The 23,040-nt window shown below is 55.0% G+C and overlaps 1 protein-coding gene across 1 annotated transcript; it reads left to right on the top strand.

Moving 5' to 3' along the window:
* Nucleotides 1–13,540: 13,540 nt before the first annotated feature.
* OTUB2 (OTU deubiquitinase, ubiquitin aldehyde binding 2) lies at nt 13,541–22,349 on the top strand. Its single transcript, XM_037031315.1, has 6 exons — nt 13,541–13,603; nt 13,668–13,763; nt 15,062–15,180; nt 17,718–17,802; nt 18,370–18,564; nt 19,077–22,349. The coding sequence occupies exons 1-6, from the start codon at nt 13,541–13,543 to the stop codon at nt 19,284–19,286; spliced, it is 768 nt and encodes a 255-aa protein (XP_036887210.1). The 3' UTR covers nt 19,287–22,349.
* Nucleotides 22,350–23,040: the final 691 nt, after the last annotated feature.

Raw genomic sequence — 23,040 nt, 5'->3', positions numbered from 1 at the left:
ACACCTCTGAGGGTCCCAGAGTGCCTGAATGGAATGTTATTCTTAGGGGAGCCTTGGCCAGGCGAAGCCCCTCTGCAGGCTGGTTTCCCCACCTGTAAAATCAGGTGAGAGGATGTGTAAGGGAGTCCCCTCTCCAGACTGATGTTCTAAGTCAAGGTTGGAAGAGCTTAGTCTGCGTGGAAGGCACTTCCACTGCGTGGTTTGCTTTTATTGTGTCACTGGGGCAGAATCATCCTAGTAACCACCGCAGTTGTGAAAAGCGTTCACCACTGGAGGTCTGCTGATGTTAATTTGTGTAGGTAAAAGTTCAAAGTTAAGGGCAACATTTGAACTGCACACTGTGTTGAGTCAGCAAATTAACTTTCAAAGAGAGATGTTTTGGAAACGATGCTGCTACTCGGTGAGCTAACACCAAGGGTCCGCGGTACCCAGGTGCCAGTGGGAGAAGGGAACGGGAGGCTCAGAGGGTGAGCAGGACTTGGCCACCGAGTTAATTAGGAGCTAAATATAATAAAGATGGCTGAGTGTGGCCACATCTGTTTTTTAAAGAGGGGAAGAGGGGGAGAAAGGCAGGGTGCCTACCTATAACCCAGGCATGCACCATGACTGAGAAGCAAACTGGAAGCTTTTGGTTGTCAGACCAGCACTCAGTCCACTGAGCCACCCCAGCCAGGGTGTGGCCAGGTCTTAAGAAGCAGTTGAAACAAAGGGGATCTGAGGAGGCAGCATCATTTTGAGTTTCTGGCCTCACAGGTCTTTGTGGCAATGAGGACATCTCGGCTGTTTCAAAAAGAGGAAGTGAGGGAGGGGGAAGAAAGGGAAGGAGACGCAGGAGGAAGGATTTCCAGTGTGGCTGAGGGACGAAGAACCTGACAGGCAGTCCGAGAAGGTGGGCTGGGAGACCACCGTGGGGTCCCGAAGGCCAGGCCGCAAGGTTGGGCCTCCAGTCACACACACATGAGGATGCCTTAGTGCATTGGTGCTGCTCTGACAAAAGACCAAGGATGGGGTGGCTTACACAACAGACATCTATTTCTCACTGTTCTGGAGCCCGGGGGTCCAAGATCAAGACACCAGCAGGTCCAGTGTCTGGTGAGAGCTCGCTTCCTCGTTCACAGATGACTGTCCTCTTGCTGTGTCCTCTCACGGTGGAAGGGGTGAGGGGGCTCTCTCAGGTCTCTTTTGTAAGGGAACTAGTCTCACTCATGAGAGCAGAGCCCTCAGGACCAATCAGCTCCCAACGGCCCACGGTCACACTGAGGGTAAGGATTCCAACATATGAGCTGGGGGTGGGGGGCATGACCATTCAGTCCATTGCAAAGACCCTCTCATGTTAGTTCATACGCCCTCAGTTCTCTTTCCCCATGACATCGCTTTCCAGAGAGATCTAAGCATCCCATTAACCTCCCCGTAATGTGAGTACACGTTAGGCCAGAGATTCTTTGATGTGAACTTCCATCAGAAAGGCTTGTCACAGCACAGAGTGTGGCCCCGCCCCAGGGGCTTCGGACCCAGCAAGATCCCAGGTGATGCTGATGTTGCGGGTCCCAGGACCACACCTCAAGGACCACACTTCAAGAACTGCCACTTCAGAGTCATGGCCAATCTTAAACACCTAAACCGGGAGTCTGAGCCACCTCGAGCACATCTCCCCTGCCTGGGCTCCAGGCCCCCATCTGCACGATGGGGCTGGGCCTGCCATTCTGGGAGGGCCACCCCCGCTCCATCTAACTTGTCTAACCCCCTGCAAGGTGTTGGGTAGGTGTAATAGCCCCTTATGGTCCCAGGGCCTGGATCAAGGCTTTGTAGCTTTGCCTGCCAGGGCCCTGTGGGGAACAGGTTGTCGTCCTGCTTCCTGCCATCTGCCTGCTGTGTACCTGTTGTGCATTTGTAGGTCAAGTTCAGATGTGTTGTCACACTCCTTGGGAAGCAGGATGATCAGAACAGACAGCTGGTGTGGCAGTGGCCTGGTGGGCTATCAACCTAAATTGAACAAGGTCCCAGGTGGTTCTGTTGCAGATGGGTCTCCAAGCGCAGGGTGAAAAGTAGTGCGTGTCTAAACTTCAAAAAGAAGAAAACTTGGCCCACATTTGTGGGGTCTTCAGTCCGGAAGGACTTTGGAAGCATGAAAGCACCAGAAGTGACACCTGAAAATATGACCACAAAAAAGTTAAAACTACATTCATCTCAGAACACACAAAAATATTTGAAGACAATAAACTGGGCGGACACAGTGAGAAATTCAAAAAAGGAACAAGTTTTGACACGAATTGTTCATATTCAGCAAATCGACGTAAGTAAAAATAGCCTATAAACATGAGAGATATTTCAGCCCACTAAAAATAAAACTAAACCATATAATTTCTGCCCAAATGTTTAAGCGAAAATATTACTCATAATTTAGGGTCTCTGACCCTGGGGTACCCTGTGGGAATAAACTCTCTGGGAAGCAATTTGATAAGAGGTCTCTAGAGAGTTCAACAATGTTTCTGTGTTTGGCTCAGTAATTATACATCAAGGAATTTAAATTAATAAAATCAGAGCTGTTTGGTTCTGAATGGCAGAAAGCCCAACTCAGCTGGGCTGAAGCCAAAAAGAGAAGGCACTGGATTTTTTTAAAAGATTTTATTTTTAGAGAGAGGGGAAGGGAGGAAGAAAGAGAGGAAGAGAAACCTCGAAATCCCTGGGTTGCCACTTCTTTGCTTTACGACCTCTGCTCTATCAACGTTGATACTATTTAAATGAAGGAACGGATAGTGCAATGGGGCTGGGAACATGAACCAAAGTGCACTGAAATGATTCAAGATCATTACAAACTTACTCTAAATTTTTTAAATAAAAAAGTAGAGTGTATACCCAATTTGGTGAAGATTATCTGTATAAAAGAGAAGAGAGAACCACACCAAAGCAGTGTGGTTTGGTGCGAGGTGCCAGGTGCGAGGTGCCTGACCCCGGGGAGGGGTGGGGAAGCGTTGGACCCACCTGGCCGGGTAGACTGAACTAGTGGTCCCAGGCCCCCACCCCCCTGTGGTGGCATCCACATCCTCATTCTCGCCAGAGGCTCAGGGTGGGCCGAGCATTCGTCACCGCCTCTTTGCATTGGCCCTGTGACTTGCTTTGGCTAATAGGGTGGTAGTGGCTTATGACTCAAGCGGAGGCTTAAAACATCCTTGTGCAGTGGGGCTTTGCCACCATGAGCTTAGTCACGAGCCTCAGGAAGCCCCCTGGCTCCAGAGGAATGGGCCACGTGAGGCAGATAAGGACCCAGACTGAAGCACAAGTGCACCAGAATCGTTCAGTTCTCAGCCAACCTGCAGACCGGACGGAGAAGCAAATGCTTCTCATGGGAAGCCAATGCAGTCCAAGCTTGTTTGTTGTGCAGTGTGATAGCGACAGCTGTCTGACAGGCCAGCACACCAAATTCCGTGCCCTCTCCGACCCCAGAACCACTAGCCTTTGGAAAGCAGTCCACCTGATGTCCGTCAGCAGTGGTTAGCTCTGTTAACCACAGTGCTTAGTTATCAGGGGTTGGCTCTGAATCATGGAATCCCATTTTTTTGTATTTTTCTTTCTTTATTTTCCCAAAGGTTTTGTAATGAGCACACTTAAACTTTATAACCAGAGAAAGTGCTTTATTCAGAAATGGGGAAATGAATTGGAAACCCACTCTCCTTGGCATCTCACTGATCCTAACCTTTGGTGTCTCCAAGCACAGAACTAATGACCAAGTCCTTCACCTACAGGAGCGTCTTCAGGTCTCTGAAGGCCAGATTCTTGGCTCTCCACATATTGTCTTCAAGCAACTCTGGTTTCTTGGATGTGGCCCCACTCTCTGAATGGGTCTCCTCCACGCATCTCTAGCCTTCTAGCATGGTGTCCCAGTCCAAGTTCCCTTCTCCAGGTAAGGAAGTCGGCTAGACAGGAATGATGGGAAACGTCTGGAAGAGGCTTCCCTGCCGTGGCCCCAGCAGGGAAGGCGCTGGGCATTCCAGCCCTCCTCCCAGCCCCTCATCCGGGGGCTACGCCCTGTCCAGCCCTGCTCTTGACCCAGGAATGGCCTGGCTACTTTGGGGCTTGTGCTCTGAGGCTGGAAATGCGGGCAGCCCACAGGCACGTCTCGACTGTCTTCAAACCTGAACTGCCTGGCCCTGGTATATGCCCTGCTGTTCCTACTAGGTGTCTCTAGAAGATGCTGCATGGGTCCCATGCCCTTTGGTGTCAAAGCTCACTGATCCCTGGCTGCCAGCTGCTTGGGCTCTCTGCACCATTCAGTACTGAGATGCTGCGCTCAGAGCCCAGAGACAGGGAGGCCTGGCTCCCCAGGTGCACTGTGGAAGAGGAAGTGTGGAGGCTGGAGCTCCATCTCCTTGGCCCCGAACTCTCCTTGCCTCACTCTCCAGGGCCTCCCTGGCACATGGCAGGTGTTCCATAGTGGACGAATGGGTGCATGTGAGTGAATCAAGAGTTAGGCTCCCCGCAGGGTGGTTCAGAAAGCTGCTGCTTGCAGACCTCTGTACTCACCGAGTCCTCCCTGCAACCATCAGCTAGAAAGTGGTGTAGTAGTCCACACGACAGAGGGGGAAGCTGTAGTCCAGCATAGTTATGTGGCTCAGCTAAGGTGCCAGGGGTTGAGCAGGGACACTAACTCAAGTCCACGACACCCAGTGGAACAACTGGAACTGGAAACGGTTTGGTATAAAAAGAACTCTGAGAACATGAGGTAACGTGCACTGGATACTTACTGGCTGTGTGCCAGCAACCTCACTGAGCCTGTTGCCACTGAGGCAGCCTTCACACCAGCCCTGTGAGAGCCACTACCCCCACACACCCAAGAGGAAATGAAGGCTCAGAGAGGTTGAGGGCTTGCCTGAAGCTGCACAGCCCAGGAGCCAGGCCCCACGTCTGTCTCCCTTGAGCTGGTGCCACCGGCTGAAGGTAGCATAACCATGCTGTGAATCACGAACCGCAGGCAGGAGTCCATGGCTCAGTGTCAAATCTGCGTAACATTTCCCAGAGATGACCTCTTCCCCCTGCTTTTCTGAGTTGTAGTTGAGGAAAGATTCCATTACTCATATACTGAGATTCTGGGTAAGACTGTTTTGTTTAAAAGCATCACTACTAAAAAGTTTTTTAAATATTGTCTTTTTTTAATCCCCCAGATTGTCCAAGCCTCTCATTGAGTGAGGAATCAGAGGCCAGAGAGGGCGTGGAAATCAGTTGAGGCCACACAGCATCGAGGGGCAGAGTCAGTCCAACCTGGGCTCAGCGTTGCTATAAACTAGCCCAGGGCTCCTTCCACGGGGTCGTGCTGGGAGGAGAGTGGGCCGCAGGCTCAGGGCTTGGCGTGATCCTGCTTGAGGGTTCCTAGAGGCCTCAGCTCGCTCAGGGTCCTCACTCTCCTCCTGGGGACCCTGAATGCCTTGGGTGTGGGCTCGACCAGGGCTAAGTCTGAGACCAGGCCCCAGGCAATGCCACCACAAGCACTTCCCTTCTCTCCCCAGCCGACTCCTCATCTGCACCCCAGGTGACCACACCTGACTCAGTCATTCCTTTACCAAGCGAAGCCTAGCACATCCTGGAATGAGCACTAGATGAGGAGTCAGAAGTCGGGGATCCAGCCCAGCCGGGCCACTTCCTAGCTGAGTGAGCAGGATGGGCTGCTTAGGTCATCTCTGTGGCTTCCTAGGCTGTAAAACACAAAGTGCAGACCCTCCCTCAAAGCAAATAGGGGTGAGGGGAGTGCAATGCCCACCCCGCCCCTCCTGCAGTCACGTGCTCGGTGATTTCAAAACCAGCTCTGGAGTCAGGCTGCCTGCATTGACTCCCACTGTGTGCTGTGTGAACTTGCCCCCATAGAGCAGAGGTGAGAAAATTAAGAAAAATAATATAGGTTGAGAGTTTAGGGCAGTGCCCAATACACAGCACAGTAGGTGCTCAGTAAAAATTAGCCATCAGTCTCATTGCTCTTTGAGCCTCCATTGGCCCCACCTAGTAAACAGATGCACTTGGAAGATGGTGTTGGTTTGCCCTGGAGACTAGCCCGGTGCCTGGGGCCAGGCAGTGAGACTGGGGTGGGGAATTGCTCAGTACCTGCTCCTAGAAGTATAAATGCTTGTAAGAAGGCACTTGTAATGCACTGTAGTCCCTTTCCCCACAAACCTCCCCGCCCCCCCACCTAATAATGCACCTCAAGGGCTGGTGAGTAAATGTTTAAATGACATATATTCCTCTGTTTGACATTTAGTAACAACGACCTGGCCGCATGAGTCACAAACCTGGTTCACAGTCTGTGGCTCAGATACAACCGCACAATTCCAGAGGCCCAAAATCCACCCCCCCCCCCACCCCGGGGAAACCCATGAGCTCCACAAACATTAACTGAGTGCCTGGCAACCTACTGGTTCATGAGTTGGAAGGAGATAAAATATTATTTAGAAACTACACAAGGGCAGGCAGTCACTGTTTTGGACACGTGTTCCCTAAGTGTCCATCCTCTGATCCCAAGCAAACTATACTTTATGACCTTCTTTATGAATCAGTGAGGGTCAGCTACGCTTTCAGAAGACCCCCATTTGCAGTTTTGGACAAAAGCCTTTTGGCCTTTACAAATGAAGACCTCTCTTTCTATATTGTGCTAACTCCTTCAGTAGTTAAAAGCTTTCTGTGTCTTTAAAAGGGGGCCGTACCCTGTCAAATGGACCCTAAAGCATAGGCTGAAGGCGCGTGAAGTCCCACCCACTTTCTGTGACGTTTAGTGCTCCGGCCTCTGATTGCTCGCTTCAGACGTCAATCGCGGGGCGTGTGTCTTGCTGGGACACAGTGGAGGTCTCAGCTTTGGTTTTCGGAGCGGTCGGGTGCATTCTCCTCCCCTGGCCCCCACGTCCTCGAAGACCCCGCCGCCAGACCCAACGGCGAAGCCAGCCAGTGGCTCCTTCGGCGCCCTCCCGCACCGGGTCGCTCCGCGTTGGGGCGGGACCTGCCCCAACACCTCCGGTCACTATGGTCAGTGGTCGTGGGGAAAGATGGGGAAAGCAGAAAGGGGAGGGGGTGGGCGAGGTGGGCGGGGTCGCCGCCGTGGCGCACGTGCACTCGCGGGACTGGGTTGGGGCGCGAGGCTCAGCTCCCACCGCAGGACCTGTGGCATTCGGACCCCCGGGAGTGCTGAGTTGTGAGGGATGCCGAGGACCCCCACCCCCACTCCCGTCCTTCCTCGGAAGGCTCTACAGGGCCCGGGAAGCACCCTGCCGGTCCCCTCGGGTGCTCAGCAAAGGGGACCCAGCTCGGCCCCCATACCCCCTCCCCCACTCCCTGCGTATCCTTCTCAGGTGTCGAAAGGGTGCCACTCGACCGGCGCAAGGTAGGTGCCCTCAAGCAGGACCAGGACAGGGGGAGGCTCTAGGGCTAAGAGTTGCCCCCTCTTTGTTAAGGTACCCCCAGTTGGCAGCTCAGCCATCGGAGACCCCCATCCCAAGCATCACGAGTGGACCCTATGGGGTCCACTCGTGGCTGGATGGCTAAACATTCTCTCTGTCCGGTTGTCATCAGGTGTTTGGAGTTAGGACTCACGGACCGAGGCCGCCTCAAGTTGTGAGGCAGGTGAATTAAGAGTTAGAACAAAGCAAAGACTAGAGGAGCCCCTGATTCAGAGTCCTGTCTGAGCAGAAAGGGCCCCAGGGCCCCTCTGAGCTGAGCCAAACCTAGGGCCTGGGCAGGTGGGGAAACTGAGGTGCAGACAGGGATAGGTCTAGGACTGATGTGGTAGACCTGGGACTTGAACCCAAGGCTCTGGACTCATAGTCCAGTGACTTCAGTGGGCCTTCCCCACTTGGGGGTGGAGTCGGGCAATCTGCAGGGGACTGGGTATGATGACTGCCTAAAACCTTTCACCCTGACCCCCCTCTTCCAGGGAACTTGTAGAGTGTAAGGACTGGTGGCCCTTATGGCGGCGGCTTGGGGTCACACAGCCTGAGTTCAAATCTCATCTCAACCCCTTGAGAAGCTGCGAGGCAGTGGTTGGTCCCTTCCCCTCCCTAATACTACTCTGCTCATCTGTGCCATGGGCTGCTGCAAGGGCCACATGAGGTGACATGGCTTTTCCTCTGACAACAGAGTCCTGGAAATAGGTGTGCAAGGTGCTTGGTTCTTTGTGCTTGACCTCTTCCCTCCCACATCTGGGCGTGGAACTGAGTCACCACTTCCCTGGTGCTGCTGGGCAGGGTCATGGGTCAAAGCCAGGTCATGACCTGACATGTTCTGGGTGTGGCACGGGCAGCCAGGTCATCTGCACCAGAGCTGTCCTGGACAAACCAGCTTTTGGCTGGGGTATGGCTAAGGCCTCTGGGGCATCTGGAAGCACCAGCTTCCTGCTTCCAGGGCCCAAGGGTTTACCTTTCTCTGCTGCTCCTGGAACGGGCCCAGGTGTTCCTGCAGCATCCACGAGGGGGGGCCTGAGATGGGGTAATAATGGGTTTAGCCACCCCGGAGCTAGACGCTGGCATGCTTTCTGCCACCATTAAACAGCCAGGACTGTGGGGGCTAGAACCCCAGCTTCTGATCTTCGTGCTGCACCGTGAGACCTCTGATCACCCCCGGGCCCCGTCTGCCCTGACTCATGAGACCAGAACCTAGAATGCAGGTGGGGCAGGAGCTCCAAACCCTCACCCGGTCACTGGGAGGCCTGGGTGCCTTGGAGAGGGATGAAGTGATCCACCCACTGAGCAGGACACCTCCAAGGCCTGAGCCTCTCAAATCGTGGGGGGCCCAGGTTGTGCAGGGTCTGTTCTCTGAGTACGTGCTGTTTGCCAGGCACCATGGTGGACCCTGGGCTGCATGGTATGGATGGTGGTGTGTGTGTGTTGCACAGAGGAGAATGCTTTTGGAAAACACAGCTTCTCCTTTCCATTTCAAAGTCATGGGCTAAGCTTGAGGAAGGGTCCCAGGAAGAAGACACAGAACCCCTGGGGAAGACGGGGGCTGGGATGAGGACCAGGCCTGGAGCTGCCACTGTCGGGGGCTGTAGGTAGTGAAGGGTCTCAGGCTCATTCCCAGTGCATTCAGCGTTGGGGGAAGGAAGGAGTGTCTGTATTGAACAGCACATCAGGGCCCTTTGGTGGCTTTGTTCTTTCATTTGTCAAAGAAGACCCCCCACCAGCAGGCAATCTAGTCAGGCCCTGTGCTGGGCACTGATGAAAGGACCAGGGCCTGCCCTCTCCTAGGAGTCAATGCCTGTTGGTGAAGACAGAGCTGGATACAAGCAATTCCTGAGCTACTGGCCATGACCTGAGGAGTCTGACCGAGGGCTGGGGAGCACAGCGGGAAGCCGGCACCCTCTGGGGGAGTGGGAGGGTTGGCAGGGCTTCAACGAGGAGGGCTTTGAAACTGGTGTGGAAAGGTGTGTCCTTCAGGAAGGACCACCAGAAGGGTGCATTCCAGGCAGGGTGGGATAGCACGCTCGGAGGCCTGAAAATCTGATTAAGAATGGGATGTTCTAGGAAAAGGTGGTGGCCTGCGTGAGTGTGGGGAGCTGGGAGGGGGACAGGAGAGTGGAGTCTAAAAAGTTGGTGGGGTCAGCCTGTGCTGAGGGGCGTCACATGCCACGCTGTGGGGTAGGGTTGTATTCTGCTGATGCGGAGAAGCATACTGACTTTGGGCAAGAGATGGTTGATTGATGATCTCTCTGGCAAAGGAGTGAACGCAGGGCTGGCGGTGGCCAGGCTGCAGACTGAGTCCAGCTGGTCCATCCACTCAGTTATCCGCTCAGCATGCTGCTTTGGAGCATTACTGGGTGCCAGGCATTGGGGATCGATCATGACAGGCGGACATGACTGAATCCCCTTACAGAGTTGACATTCTAGTGGAGGAGACAGACAGTATGCAAGTCAGGGAGGGAAGCTGCATGCCAGAGAATGCCCAGAAGCAGTAAGACAAGTCAAGGGGGTAGAGGTGGGGTGGTCAGGGAAGGCCTCTCCAAGGAGGTGACGTCACCCGAGTCATGTGAAGAGGCAGCAGCAAGAGCAGGTGCAGACGCTGAGGTGGGAATGTGTGTGTCCTGTCAAAGGAACACACAGAGGGTCATGTGGCTGGAGCTCAGGCAGAGTGAGGTGAGCAAGGCCAGGTGGTGTAGGACCTGGGGGGCTGCCCTCCCCAGGTCAAGGGAAGCCACTGGGGGTTGCGGAGGCAGGGTGTGCTGTCGGCGGGCTTACACGTTAAGCACCTGCCCTGGCTGCTTAACAGTGGTGACAGGAGTAGAAACCAGGAGTCAGTTGGGGACCCTGTGGCAGCCTCTGGGCGGGGGGTGGTTGGAGTTGGTGGCAGCTTAGGTTCGACTCAGGAGCAGAGCTGATGGGGGAAAAGGAGGGGAGAGAAGACTCCTGGGCTTCTGGTATAAACCCTGCTGGCTGGGGGGACCCTTGGGGGAGCTGGGGGCACCTAGGAGGGAGGCAGGGGTGGAATGGGACAGCAGTTAGGGGCACAGTAATTCCAGGGTGCTGGTCAGACTTGCCAGTGGCTGGTGGCTGTTTGAAGCCAGTTATCCAGGGAGAGGTCAGAGCCAGAGATAAGTTCTGAGGGTCCATCAGTAGGATGCTGTGCGAATTCAGGCATCAAATGAAAGGAGGCCAGTGTCTGAGTTCAGGGTCTCTGTGAGGCCAGCCAATGACTGTGACCCAAGGCATATGGAGACCCAGGTACAGCGTCTTCCCTGTTTTCTGAACTGGACAGCAGAGAAGGGGCGTTTGGATGGTGGGCTAAGTAATAATCCCCCAAAGAGGTCCCCATCCTAATCCCCAGGACCTGTAACTAGGGTACCTCACAAGCAATAGACTTTGCAGTTGCAATGAAGTTAAGGGTCTTGAGGTGGGGAGAGACCCTGAATTGCCCAGGTGGGCCAGTGTTGCAGTCACTGGGGTCTTTAAAAGGGGGATGGCAGGAGGGTCGGGGTGAGAAGGAGCCATGATGATGGAAGGAAGGAGGGACCATGAGCCAAGGACTGCAGGCAGCCTCTGGAACCTGAGAAAGGCAAGGAGTGGGTTCTCCCCTGGAGCCTCCAGAATCACAAGGTGATGGTAAATCCACGTGGTTTCCAGTTCCTGAGCTGTCCTCATTTGTCACAGCAGCAAGAGGAAACTCACTTGGGGCCCTGGGGCTTTCCTAAATCCTTGGCCTCCAAATACTTTTGATTACTCACCTCAGTAGAAATGTTTTGATCATGCCACATATTTGTATATTATACATCATACCCTCAAGTAGACATTTGGAAGGGCATTTCTTTTCAGTCCCTGAACCAGCCCACTCTGGACACCCTAGCCCCAGGCAGGCAAGGCCAGGGCCAGAGCCCCTGGGAGCTCTGGAAGTGGCAGGGACCTTCTGGAAGGGGACAGTGGCAAGGTTCTGGGCCCTGCCCTGCTGATGGGTGAGGCTGGAGGCTCTGACCTCTACCAAGAAGGAGTCGGTAGCTGGAGGTCAGGCCAGCCACGAGAGTGGCTTCGGGACAGCTGGGCCTGTTTAATGAGGTGACTCACAGCCCAGGGTAGCCCTGCAGAGTAGCCTCAGAAGGAGGTTGGGCTGGCCCAGCACTGGCATTGCCCGCAGGGGCCCTGGGGGCCTGTGGGAGGCCTGCCAGCACCTCAGAGCCTGGGCTGGAGGGTGCTCACAGAGTCACCAAGGGCATATTGGTGGTTTATAGGCAGACGCGTGAGCCTGGGGTCTGGCTGTTGAGGAGCCATCAGGTAGTGACAATGAGGCGTGTGCAAGGGCCAGGTGGAGCCTATTCCTGGAAGGTGCGTGGGTGCAGGAGGGAGGTAGCCTTTATTCTTCCACTCAACAAACGTCTCATCCCTTGCTCAGATCCAGGCCCTGCACTGGGCCCTGGGGAATCAGCCAGGTGAACAGAAGGTCTCAGAGGGTTTGACAAGCCGTCCTGTGCCAAGGGAGGCCCCTGTGGCTTTGGACACTTCAGTGGGTAGGGGAATCCAGGCCCCCAGAAATGCCCTTTCTTAGTTGTAGTCCCTCTCTTCGTCCCGGATGCTGGGTGCAGGAGTCAGGGCCACAGGAGCCAGTTGTCGGGTAGCAGTTTGGAGTCTGACTGGTGTGGAGACCGGGGTAACCCTGGAAGTCACTTAGTGCTTCTGGTGCTGAGCTGTACAGAAATCTAGTCATCCAAAAAACAGACACATTTGTCCAGATGGAAAGGGTTTTGTAACATCAAAGAGTCCACTGTGAGCCCTGGCCGGTGTGCCTCAGTTGGTAGGAGCGTCATCCTGTAACCAAAAGGTTGTGGGTTCGATTCCCGGTCAGGGCACAAGCCTAGATTGCAGGTCAGTCCCTGGTCCTGCCTGGTCCTTGTCTGGGTGAGTATGGGAGGCAGTTAAATTGGTGCTTCTCTGGCATCGATGTTTCCCTTTCTCCCTTCCTTTTACCTGCCTCTCTCTCTAAAACCAAAGGTGGAAAAATGCCCCTGGGTGAGGATTAAAAAAAAGGCTCCCTGGTGAGCGAGGTGGCCTTGGCTGAAGTCATGTCCAGTCAGGAGACCGAGAGGCTGCCCTGGAAGGCTCTCATGGTCGGAGGCAGCTGTCAAAACAATTTTCCATTTGCAGAAATATGTGAGATTGTCTCCTTGGGTCGTGTGCAGGTACCAGGGCCCTCTATTTTAAACTGTTAACTACCAGTGGCTTTAACACCAATTCAATTACATTATTTTTGTGCTGTGATCAGAGCTGTTCCTGGGGTGGGTTGGAGGCCCAGGTGCATCTCCTACCTGTCCGAGCCCCAAGTCTTGCGGGGGAAAAACATGAGCCAGAGACATGGACTGTGGGGGGTTGGCTATTCAGACAGATCTATTTCCTGCACCAGATGACTTCCCAGCTCCCTAGAGGCCAGGACTCTGGGCCAGGAGGCTAATCCCTCTGGGGTGGAATTGACCTAGACTCCGAGCTGGGCTGCAATGCGAACTTCCACCAGTAGGTGGTGCCTCTGGCCCGGTGTTACTGCTTCCGCGTTTCTAGCATGAGGCTGGCGCAGACTGCATGTGTTAGAATTGTTGGATTTAAGAAGGAATGTATGAGTAAGACGGGAAGGACAGAGGAGACAAAGGGACATGTCACACTCCAGCATGAAGGCCCACTAGGTTTGAGGCATTGTATTCTATAAAATGAACTGGTTCGGCAGTGACAGGATGGTCCCTCTCCATGATGGGGCCGACCTGGCTCCCTGCCCAGGGAACGTGGTGGGCAGGGTCCTCGTCACACCATGTGTGCCTTTCGGGGAGAGCTAACGGTCACTGTGTCGGACAACTGGCAGTTCGGAGGCTTTGTACGTGATGAAGGCCCATCAGTTGCTGTTGAAATTGTCACAGCGTTGCTTCTTTGTCTTTTAGAGTGAAACAACTTTCAACCTAATATCAGAAAAATGTGACATTCTATCAATTCTCCGGGATCACNTATAAAATGAACTGGTTCGGCAGTGACAGGATGGTCCCTCTCCATGATGGGGCCGACCTGGCTCCCTGCCCAGGGAACGTGGTGGGCAGGGTCCTCGTCACACCATGTGTGCCTTTCGGGGAGAGCTAACGGTCACTGTGTCGGGCAACTGGCAGTTCGGAGGCTTTGTACGTGATGAAGGCCCATCAGTTGCTGTTGAAATTGTCACAGCGTTGCTTCTTTGCCTTTTAGAGTGAAACAACTTTCAACCTAATATCAGAAAAATGTGACATTCTATCAATTCTCCGGGATCACCCTGAAAACAGGATTTACCAGAGGAAAATCCAGGTGAGGCAGAGGGTCAGAAGGAGAGGGTCCTAGATTAGACACTGGAGTCAGGAGCAGAAGAGACGGTGCCAGTTCGAAGGCTAAAAGGCATTTGAACCAGGTCCTGGGCAAATTAAAGGGCTCCCAGAATATTTTGGTGTTGGGCATTTGCCTTAGTGAGAAATCCTTACCTTGCAAAAAAAGAAAAAAAATGTTAAGTGAGGCACTATCCTAAGTGTTTCAGTATTCTCACTGAAACCTCACTGCAACATTGAAGGTCAGTACTTTCATTACCCATGTTTACAGCTGAGGGAGCTGAGGCACGGAAGTTAAATAGCAGGCCCACGGTCCCACAGCTAGTGCGTAAGCAAGCTGGGGTTTGGTTGGGCAGCCTGGCCACTTCCCCCGTACCGATCACTGCACTGGTCCCACCCTGGAGGGAGAGCCCGCTCCAGCAGGGCTGCCGGAGTCTGCCAGAGCGGAGCAAGCACAGCTCACAGAACAGGGCCCTGGGGAAGCAGGCGGCTGCTTCCCCAGGGCCCTGGAAGGACTGTCTCCAGGGCAGGACCAAGGACGGGGCAGCACACTGACTCTCGTGTCCCCTGGGGCGTCCTTGTCCTTCCCTGCCGGCCTGTCTCAGTGGGCCCATCAGCTCCGAGCCCTCTCATCCGTGATGAGAAGGGGACTCCACCGCCTCTTGGAAACCAGCTCTGCTGCCAGAACTGAAGCCTCGTGAGGGAGGCAGCGACGGGGACTCCAGGCCATTTCAGAGGGAGACTGACAGTGGGGGGTGCAAAAAAGGGGTGTCATGGGGGGACCTCACCTTTTGAGGCATATTTGAAGGACAGGCCAGTCTGCTTCCTAAGTTTGAGAAGGCCCTTCTAGCTGGCTCTGCAGCCCCCGCCCACCACGCAGCCACCCGGAACCGGCCTCCGCCTCCACTTATGCTGTCCACCCCCACCGTGCCCAGCCCTCCTGCTCCTCTTCTGAAGCCCGGGGTGAAAGCCATTGCTCCTGGCCACCCCTAGTGCCTGCCCCGTACTCCCACTGTCCTCCTGCCGAGATCTTCTGTCTGCACCCCCCCAGACCATAGAGAGCCTGAGGGCAGGGTTGGGGCCCCCAGTCACCCCCTGGGGGCTGGGCACAGCGACTGGCTCAGTTTCTATTTGCGGGATGAATGAGAGTCGGGAAGCAGTGAAGGGCCAGGCAGGCTGTAGGGGAGCTGGTGTTACCTGGGGGGGTGGGGGCTCGGTCCTGATGGGACACAGTAGGAGGTGTGTTGCTGCAGACACTGCCCACATGTCCTGATCTCCCCACAGGAACTCAGCAAAATGTTCACTGCAGTCCGCAAGACCAAGGGAGACGGAAACTGCTTCTACCGGGCCCTGGGCTATTCCTACCTGGAATCTCTGCTGGGGAAGAGCAGAGAAATCCTCAAGTGAGTGGGTAGAGGGTGGGCTCCCTGACTCGGGGGCCACGTTCTCTGTTATGTCGGTGCCGAGTTTCCCTAAGGGTTTTTCCTTGGCACAGACTGCTTAACCCTGGGAGCGAGCTGGAGGGCTGCCTGGCAGCGCGGCTGATGTTCGGCAGTGCCCAGCTGCCTGCCGTGTTGGAGGAGGGGCAGCCAGGCAGCTGGGGAAAGCACTAATGACCTAACAGTCACTGAGCACTCGGGGCCTGGTCTGAGGAGCCTGCTGTCAGAACTCCTTTGCTAAGGCAGGTTTCTCAATGGTGGTGCTGCTGACATCTTGAGCTGTTGTCCTGGGGCTGTCCTCTGGCCTGTGCTTGTAGGACGGTTAGTAGCATCCCTTGCTTCCACTGACTGGCTGCTGGGAGCCATGATAACCAAAGTATCTCCAGACATTGCCAGGTACTCCTGGGGGAGGGGGGGTGCAGGGGTTGGGGGGGGCTGTCAAGCCTGGTTGAGAACTGCTAGGTTAAGGCCATCATCTCCTATGCTTAATATAGATTACCTCAAGGCAGATAGAAATTAAGCCACCTGTTCTTTATTTTGAATAAGTCATTTATATCATTTCCTGAATGACAGACTGGCTGGGCCCCTTTTGATGGAGAGTGAGCTATCTTAAGTCACTCCCCACCCCCACCTCCCTGCAGCCCTGCAGGTAAGAGGCCACACAGTGAATGGGTCTCCCCACCAGCTGTGTCCCCCAGAACTGTGACATGCAGAGGCCCTGGGCTCTGAGGTGAGACCTCACTCTCTTGCTTACTTGCTGTGTGACCTTGGGCAAGTGACCTGACCTCTCTGAGCCTGTTTCCCCATCAGTGAAATTTGGATAATGTTGCAGTTCCGGAGGTTATCTTTATTCAGCATGGCAATGCCAGCAAGGCTCACCCCTGTGTCTCTGTCCCAGCCCTGCCGGCTCTGTTCCCCTTCACCCCTGCCCTCCCTGCAGCCTCACCCAACGAGGGGCCCACAGGACCCTGCTGGAGCGCTGGGGATGCAGCGGTGAACAGCACACGGAGCACCCTCCCTGCCTCAAGGCTCACATCTAACTCGATAGACAGTTCATCGGGAGTGTTTGATGGGGTGAATGGTGATGTGTGTGGGAAAAAATCGGGCAGGGGAGGTGGCCAGGTTGTCCAGGGGCAGGTCATGTGGGGCCTTGTGGGCCTCCATAAGGACCTTAAATGTTTGTACTGGGCGGGCGCAGCCTGGAAGCAGCAGGGAGGTGCTCAGGGAGAGACCCTGAGGAGAGGCGGTCAGACTCCAAGTACCTGTGGAGTCAGTGCCAGCAGCGTTCCCTCATGGTGTGGGCTTGGTGCCACTTGCTGCAGAGGTTGGGGAGGTCGGAGCTCCAAATTGGGGGTTCCTAGTCTGAAATGTCTGTGCGCCACCCAGGCGGGCCTGCAACCCTGGCAGCGGGATGAGCGAGGCTGGTGTTACCCCTGCTTTCCAGTAGAGTAAACTGAGCTTCAGAAAGGTTGAATGACCTGCCCAAGGTCACACTGAAGCTGGTGTCAACTGAGAGTCGCAGTGCCACACTCCTCCTCCCTTACATCGTGGGGGCATGAGTCCTGGCCTGGGTGTTTGTCCCCCGTGTCTTGTATATTGTGGTGTCCCCAGTACCTGGCACAGTGGGGGCGGGAGTCATTGGTGAGGAACGGTGTGGGATGCTGTGGAGGTTCAGGGGTGGGGGCAGGAGAGCTGGGCGAGGGGGAGCAGAGCTGTTCATACTGTCACCTCATGGGGACAGCGACCACAGATCCTCACAGCACCCGCACGGCCCACACTGCACAGCGGGGCCCAAGGCCTGAGAGCAACCCAGCAGACCCTGACCCCCAGCACAGCACCACCGCCACCTGCCCTGGCCAAACCAGATTTCATATAATTTCAAGTTTACATAACTTGATTTTTAAATAATGGCTGTTTCAAACCTGGCTGGCTGAATTCGTGAGAATTTAACAACTAGTTCTTGTGAGTGCAGACAAACCCCCGCTCCCTGGCTGTGGGTGGGGAGAGGGCAAATGTGAGTGGCTGGTGGCCCTGGGGTGGGAGGGGCTCTGTGGCTGGACGAGATGAGGCTGGCAAGCTAGGCAGGGACCCTTCCTGGGCACGGGTGCTGAGGGAGAGGGCTGTGGCAGGCCACTCGGGGGTCCCTGCATGGAAGGAACCAGGAGCAAGCACAGGCTAGGCATGGCCTAGGCCAGAGATGGTGACAAGCCACAGGGACAGGAAGGAGGGACAGAGCCAGGAGACCTTTGTCTCAAGCGGGTGCTGATTACCTCACTCCTTTCTCTGCGGAACTGTTGGAATACCCACATCCTGGGTTCATGCACCGTGCGGACAAGTCCCAGCGTGGCCCATGTGGACATGTAGTGAGAGGCAGGACCTCCTCCCTGTTAGTGACATCCACCTTCTCACTGTGCCGGGGACAGCTGGTGAGAGTGCCTGACTGCTGACAGTCACGGCAGTGCTCCCCAGCATTTCCCAGTAAGCACCAGTCTATCCCTCAGGTTCAAAGAGCGTGTGCTGCAGACCCCCAACGACCTCCTGGCCGCCGGCTTCGAGGAGCACAAGTTCCGAAACTTCTTCAATGCTGTGAGTTACCCTGGGCACCACGGCTGAGGACCGGCTGAGGACCGGGGCCCTCCACGCTGGCAGTGCGGACAGGAGTGGGCGCTGCTGGCGCTCCCTCACAGCCACAGCTCTGCGCTCCACCCCGCCCCTCCTTCTCGCTGCTGGGGAAGGACTGAGATTGCCCCCTGCTTGTAGAGACATGGGGGCCCAGGGCCCTGCCCTCCTCCTGGGAGGGGGTGCCTCCTTAGGGGATCTCTCAGGCTGGAAACTCCTGCCCAGCCTCCTTCCTATTTCCTCTCCAGCCCACCCCGACCCCATTAATGAAGGTGAGGGGGGACCTCTCTGTTCTCTCTAAATAAGCATCTCAGCCCGACAGTGGGGGAGGGAGACCCCAACTGCAGTTCACCGGACATGACTCTGGGCCACTTCACTCATTTCTAACCTGTGACTTAGCTTTGGGGGATCTCAGATGGATTGATTTTGGTACCTTGACTTGGAGATTTAGAAGTGAAAACTCAGCAGAGGGAGCCCTGGGTGGGGCAGTGCGGGCCTGGCCTGTGCCCGCCCTGGCTGACCTGCGGGGGCCAGTTTTACAGTGTGCTGGAACTGGTGGAGAAGGACGGCTCCGTGTCCAGCCTGCTGACCGTGTTCAACGACCAGACTGCCTCCGACAGAATCGTGCAGTTCCTGCGCCTGCTCACCTCGGCCTTCATCAAGAACCACTCGGACTTCTTCCAGCACTTCCTCGACGAGGAGATGGACATCAAGGACTTCTGCACTCACGTAGGTCCTCGAGGCCTCGGGCTTCGGGGACTGGGCCCCAGCCCTGGGCTCTGCTCCCTCCTCTCCTTGGGAGACTTGAGCACCAGCATCCTGGCTGGGGGCTTTGGGCAGGGCTCTGTATTTGCAATTCAAAGGGCACAGATAAGCCAGTGAGACGCACCCTACTTGAACTGCCTGCACTGTGTGGCTTTGGGCAAGTCAATTCTCTCTCTCAGCCTCAGACTTCCCATCTGAGAAAAGGGGCTTTGGACTAGACCATGACATAATTAAGGAGTCACATTTGCCTGAGGATGTGTTTTGTTTACCATGTACGGTATTAACCCCTCATTTAAACACTGGGCACTTCTCATGAGATGCAGCTCCGGCCTATTCCTGCATGGCCGCCATCAAGAGACGCTAAGTGGCCGACACGCTTTGACCCAGGACCACGAAAGCCAGGGTTGGAATTCCCACTGGCCCTCTGCCAGGCCTCCTTCCTAAACCGTTTTTTTTTTTCATTTTGGCCTTTGCAGGAAGTGGAGCCGATGGCCACGGAGTGTGACCACATCCAGATCACGGCCCTGTCTCAGGCCCTGAACATCGCCCTGCAGGTGGAGCATGTGGACGAGACGGACACGGCCCTGAACCACCACGTGTTCCCCGAGGCCGCCACCCCTTCTGTTTACCTGCTCTATAAAACTGCCCACTACAACATCCTTTATGCAGCTGATAAACGCGATTAATTTTAGGCCACGCAGTGGAGCCTGTACCCTAACGGGACTGCATTCTGAATGGAACATTATGGCTTTTCAATTTTTTAAGCGATTTAGACTGTAGTTAGAAAACAGAACACAGACTTTGGGGCAGAGTCCCTGGGAATGAGGCCTACCAATTATGGACTGTGGTAATTTGGCAGTGTTTTAAATATTCATTTTCATAAAGGACCAAATGGTTAACTTGGGGTTAGGGATGCAGGGCCCTGGCTCTGCTCCAAGTCCCTCAAGATGGTGGGTCAGTCCCTCCCCTCCGCGGGCCTGTTTCTCCGGTGCTGGAGGTTTGTGCCAGCACTGACGGTCTACCATTGACAAAAAGAAGCCCGGGCCCTCTGGTTTCTTTTCACCATGGGCAGCGCTTCTCTCTAACGGAGGAAAAGCTCAAGGTCGATTGTCTTAAGCGACTTACAAGTTCTGTAAAAACGAATCAAACCTACCAACTGTTGGACTCTGATGGATGGCTGGATGAAGCGCTGGCCAGCTGAGGCCAGCTGAATGCATGGGCTTCGGCGTGGTTCCAAACTTCCGTGATGGGAGTGTTTTCCTACCCGACTTCAGAAGGAAAGAGAGACTTTTATGCCGAAGCCTAGAAAGCGGACTTTAGCAGGAAGTTCAAGTTGTTGGGCCCCCTCTACCTCTCTCAGGGCCGGGACTGCCCGCCTGGCCCCTCAGGGTTCTGCCGCCAGCCCCTCTTGGACAACTGCTCAAGAAAAATGAGACTCTGGGAGCTGGAAGCTGTGCATCCATCCCCAACATACCCTGGAAGCAGAAGCAGGTACTCAGGTGGAGACGCTGACACATGCAGCCAGACCCCAGCTAAGCAGAAGACACGCTTCACACGGCTATATGTTTTCTCCTTTCCCCATCCCGCTTCAGCTTGGTTTACAGGCTGGCAAGAGGTCAGGCAGGAAAGAACAAAGGCAAGCCCAAGAAACTGGCATTGAGGAAGACTTCTGTTGTGGAAACTGCCTGGGAGTCAAGATCCCTGGCCGGCAGCCTCCTTATTCACCCACCTGGACATGCCTCTTAATAACCTCATCCTGCTGCCTCAGGACCTCAGAGCCCTGGCTGGGCCGGGGCTCTGCCAGCCAGTTCTCTTGCTCCGCGGGAGGAGACAGAGAACGCAAGGATGTGGGGCTGCCCTGTGTGCTCCTTCCTTCATCTCAGGCCTTCTCCTCACCGGCTCCAACCTGCAGGGATTTGTCAGTCTACTGGTGCTGCATGCAGTGCGGGTCTGCAGCCGGCCAGACTGCGCACAGGGGCTGGAGAGCAGGCTGCTCGAGTCCTGGGACACAAAGGTCACGTCAGCATGCTTGAATTCCAGGCAGGGACGCAGGTTCCTATCCTGCCATCAGCTGGAATTTGAATCCAAGGGCTCAGACTGAGTGATGTGTCACTTTTCCACACGAATATAAATCTGACCCTTACATCTGAATTACTTCAGTGTCCCGCCCTGCTCCGGGCAGGGTGTGGGCTCTGTGACAGTACACTGGAGGAGGGCACGTGTTACATAGTGTGTATTGGCATCCCCACCCCAAACTGAGGAGTGTGAACGCACGACACAGGGCTGAACGCCCGCGGCCACTCCAAAGGTTGCGAGGTGGGTCCTGGGCCCCGGCCCAGCGCTCCAGCTCGGCGTAGGCTGCACTGGCTGCCACTTCTCTGCATGCGTGGCTTGGGTAGCACTCACAGAAGCGGTTCTCTCTGTGGCAGACCGGCTGGAGAAATCCCCTCTGAGACTTAACTGCGCTGTGCTTGCAGGCCTGGGGCCCACCAGTGCTCAACTGGGACCCTCTTCCCAGGACAGATCCCCCCAGCTTAGAACCAGAGTGCCCAAGAGAGGCGGGCCAAGTTACTTTCTCTACGGGAAAGCACTGCAGAAAGAGAGTGGCAGAATTCAGTGGAACTCTTGGACAAGTGGCTACCTGTCTTAAGATGGGGTTATGTCCCAATAAACCCATTAAGTTGCAAGTATTTTAAGTGGAAAATGCATTTAATACATCGAACCAACTGAACGTCAGAGTTTAGCCTAGCCTACCTCACACGTGCTCAGAATACTTAGCTTACAGTCGGGCAATTACCTTGGGTTTCACCTCAAGAATGCTCTCTTCTCAGCAGGAGACATAGACGGGTGGGATGAGAAAACAAAACACAGCATCCGAAAAGTGCTGGTGACAACGCACTGCAGGGCACCCGGCCGGCCCGCCTGAACCCGAGGCTGGCCCGGATCCGCAGCTCGCGGCCGCCGCATCATGGCAGAGCATCTCACCACATTTCACCAGCCCCGGAAAGACCAAAACTCAGATTTCAAGTACGGTTTCCACTGGACGTGTGCATTCACTTTTGTACTATCGGAAAGTCAGAAACTCTAAGTCAGGCACAGTCCGACTTGTCGAAACCCAGTCCCGCTAACAATCACTGTCCCTGGATGATTCTCCTCCCCTCCCCACGAACCCATCCCTTTCCAGGCCAAAAGCTGGAAGGAACGTTGCTTTAAGAGTTTATAACTGTGTATTTATTACTTTCTTTCCCAAGGAAACTTCATAAATCAGTGCAAATATTTACCAACAAAAAGAACAAACTCTCCTTGCTTTGGACTGGGTCCCTGTTTAAGCACAAAGTAGCTCTTGAGGTAGCCTGGGTTTGGACCTCAACTTTGTAACTTACTGGCCATGTGACCTGGCCAAGACACTTGGCCCCTCTGAGCCCCAGGTCCCCCATCAGTGAAACACCTGCACATCACAGGACCCTAGTTAGAGCAGAACAAGACTGTGTGTGAAAACTACAAGACTCGACACACAAACGGGATGCGCCCAACCTGCCCTTCCTAAGGGCAGGAGCAGGTACTGCTCGGTAGGGGAACATGTCATCTTGTCAGTGGCACTATGGCTTCCCAGTGGCCTAAGAACCACACACATCCCCTTGCTGAGCAGAATTGGGGGCAGGGTTCTGCTCTGGGGCCTTACATCCTTCAGCAGGGGCGTCAGACTCATGTTTACCAGGGGCCACATTGCCAAGCGGTTGCCTTCAAAGGGCCAGTTTTAGGACCGTATAAATGTAACTACTCCGTACCTACGGGCAAGGAGCTCGGTGCTGCCATGGGGTAGAAACAAGGTGCCGGGCCGGATAAAACAAGGTGGAGGGCTGGATTCGGCCTGCAGACCTTGTGTTTGCCACCTGTGCCCTACAGCTTCCCAGGGCAGTTGGTGAAAACGTTTCCTAGCATTAAAATGGTTTCCCTGACGACTTTTGTCCTGGCTTATCACTATTTGGTACCTGTGGGGCTTGGGTGTGAGTGGACTGGGGGTGGCGCTCTGCTCCTTGCTGGGTGGAAGGTCCAGATATTCGGGAAGCCCTGCCGTTGGGCTGCAGGCGTCAAAGGGACAACAGGCCTCATCTTTCAACACCTACCCCACAACATGGTACCCCAGCAATATGAATAAAAAAACAAGACTTGCTGTGAGAAGTGAGGGCAGGATGTCAGTGGACATTAGTAGATCTGTCTGGCCTGTGACAAGTAGCCCTGGACTGCTCACAGCTCAGGCTGCTAAGGGACTCGAGCCCCGGAAACCCCTGTGCATTATTTAGAGAACGGAGGGCCCCCCGCCATCCTCTGAGGGCTGTCCCTCAGGCACTGACCTCACAGTCTAGGGCTGTCTTCTTCCGCATCCCCCCTCCAGGTCACTGGTGACACTGGGGAGAAGTTCCCTGGCAACACTGCTGT

The sequence above is a fragment of the Sturnira hondurensis genome, unplaced genomic scaffold (genome assembly GCF_014824575.4).
Source record: "Sturnira hondurensis isolate 20B ecotype Veracruz unplaced genomic scaffold, ASM1482457v3 Scaffold0021143, whole genome shotgun sequence".
Taxonomy (NCBI): Eukaryota; Metazoa; Chordata; class Mammalia; order Chiroptera; family Phyllostomidae; genus Sturnira; species Sturnira hondurensis.
This window is presented reverse-complemented; position numbering and strand designations above follow the sequence as displayed.

Excerpts from the sequence above, each read along its gene's own strand:
- OTUB2 (XM_037031315.1), top strand. The coding sequence starts at position 13,541 with ATGTGTGCCTTTCGGGGAGAGCTAACGGTCACTGTGTCGGGCAACTGG. Across the intron at positions 15,181-17,717 it reads AAGAGCAGAGAAATCCTCAA|GTTCAAAGAGCGTGTGCTGC; the intron begins GTGAGTGGGTAG and ends TCTATCCCTCAG. Across the intron at positions 18,565-19,076 it reads TCAAGGACTTCTGCACTCAC|GAAGTGGAGCCGATGGCCAC; the intron begins GTAGGTCCTCGA and ends TGGCCTTTGCAG.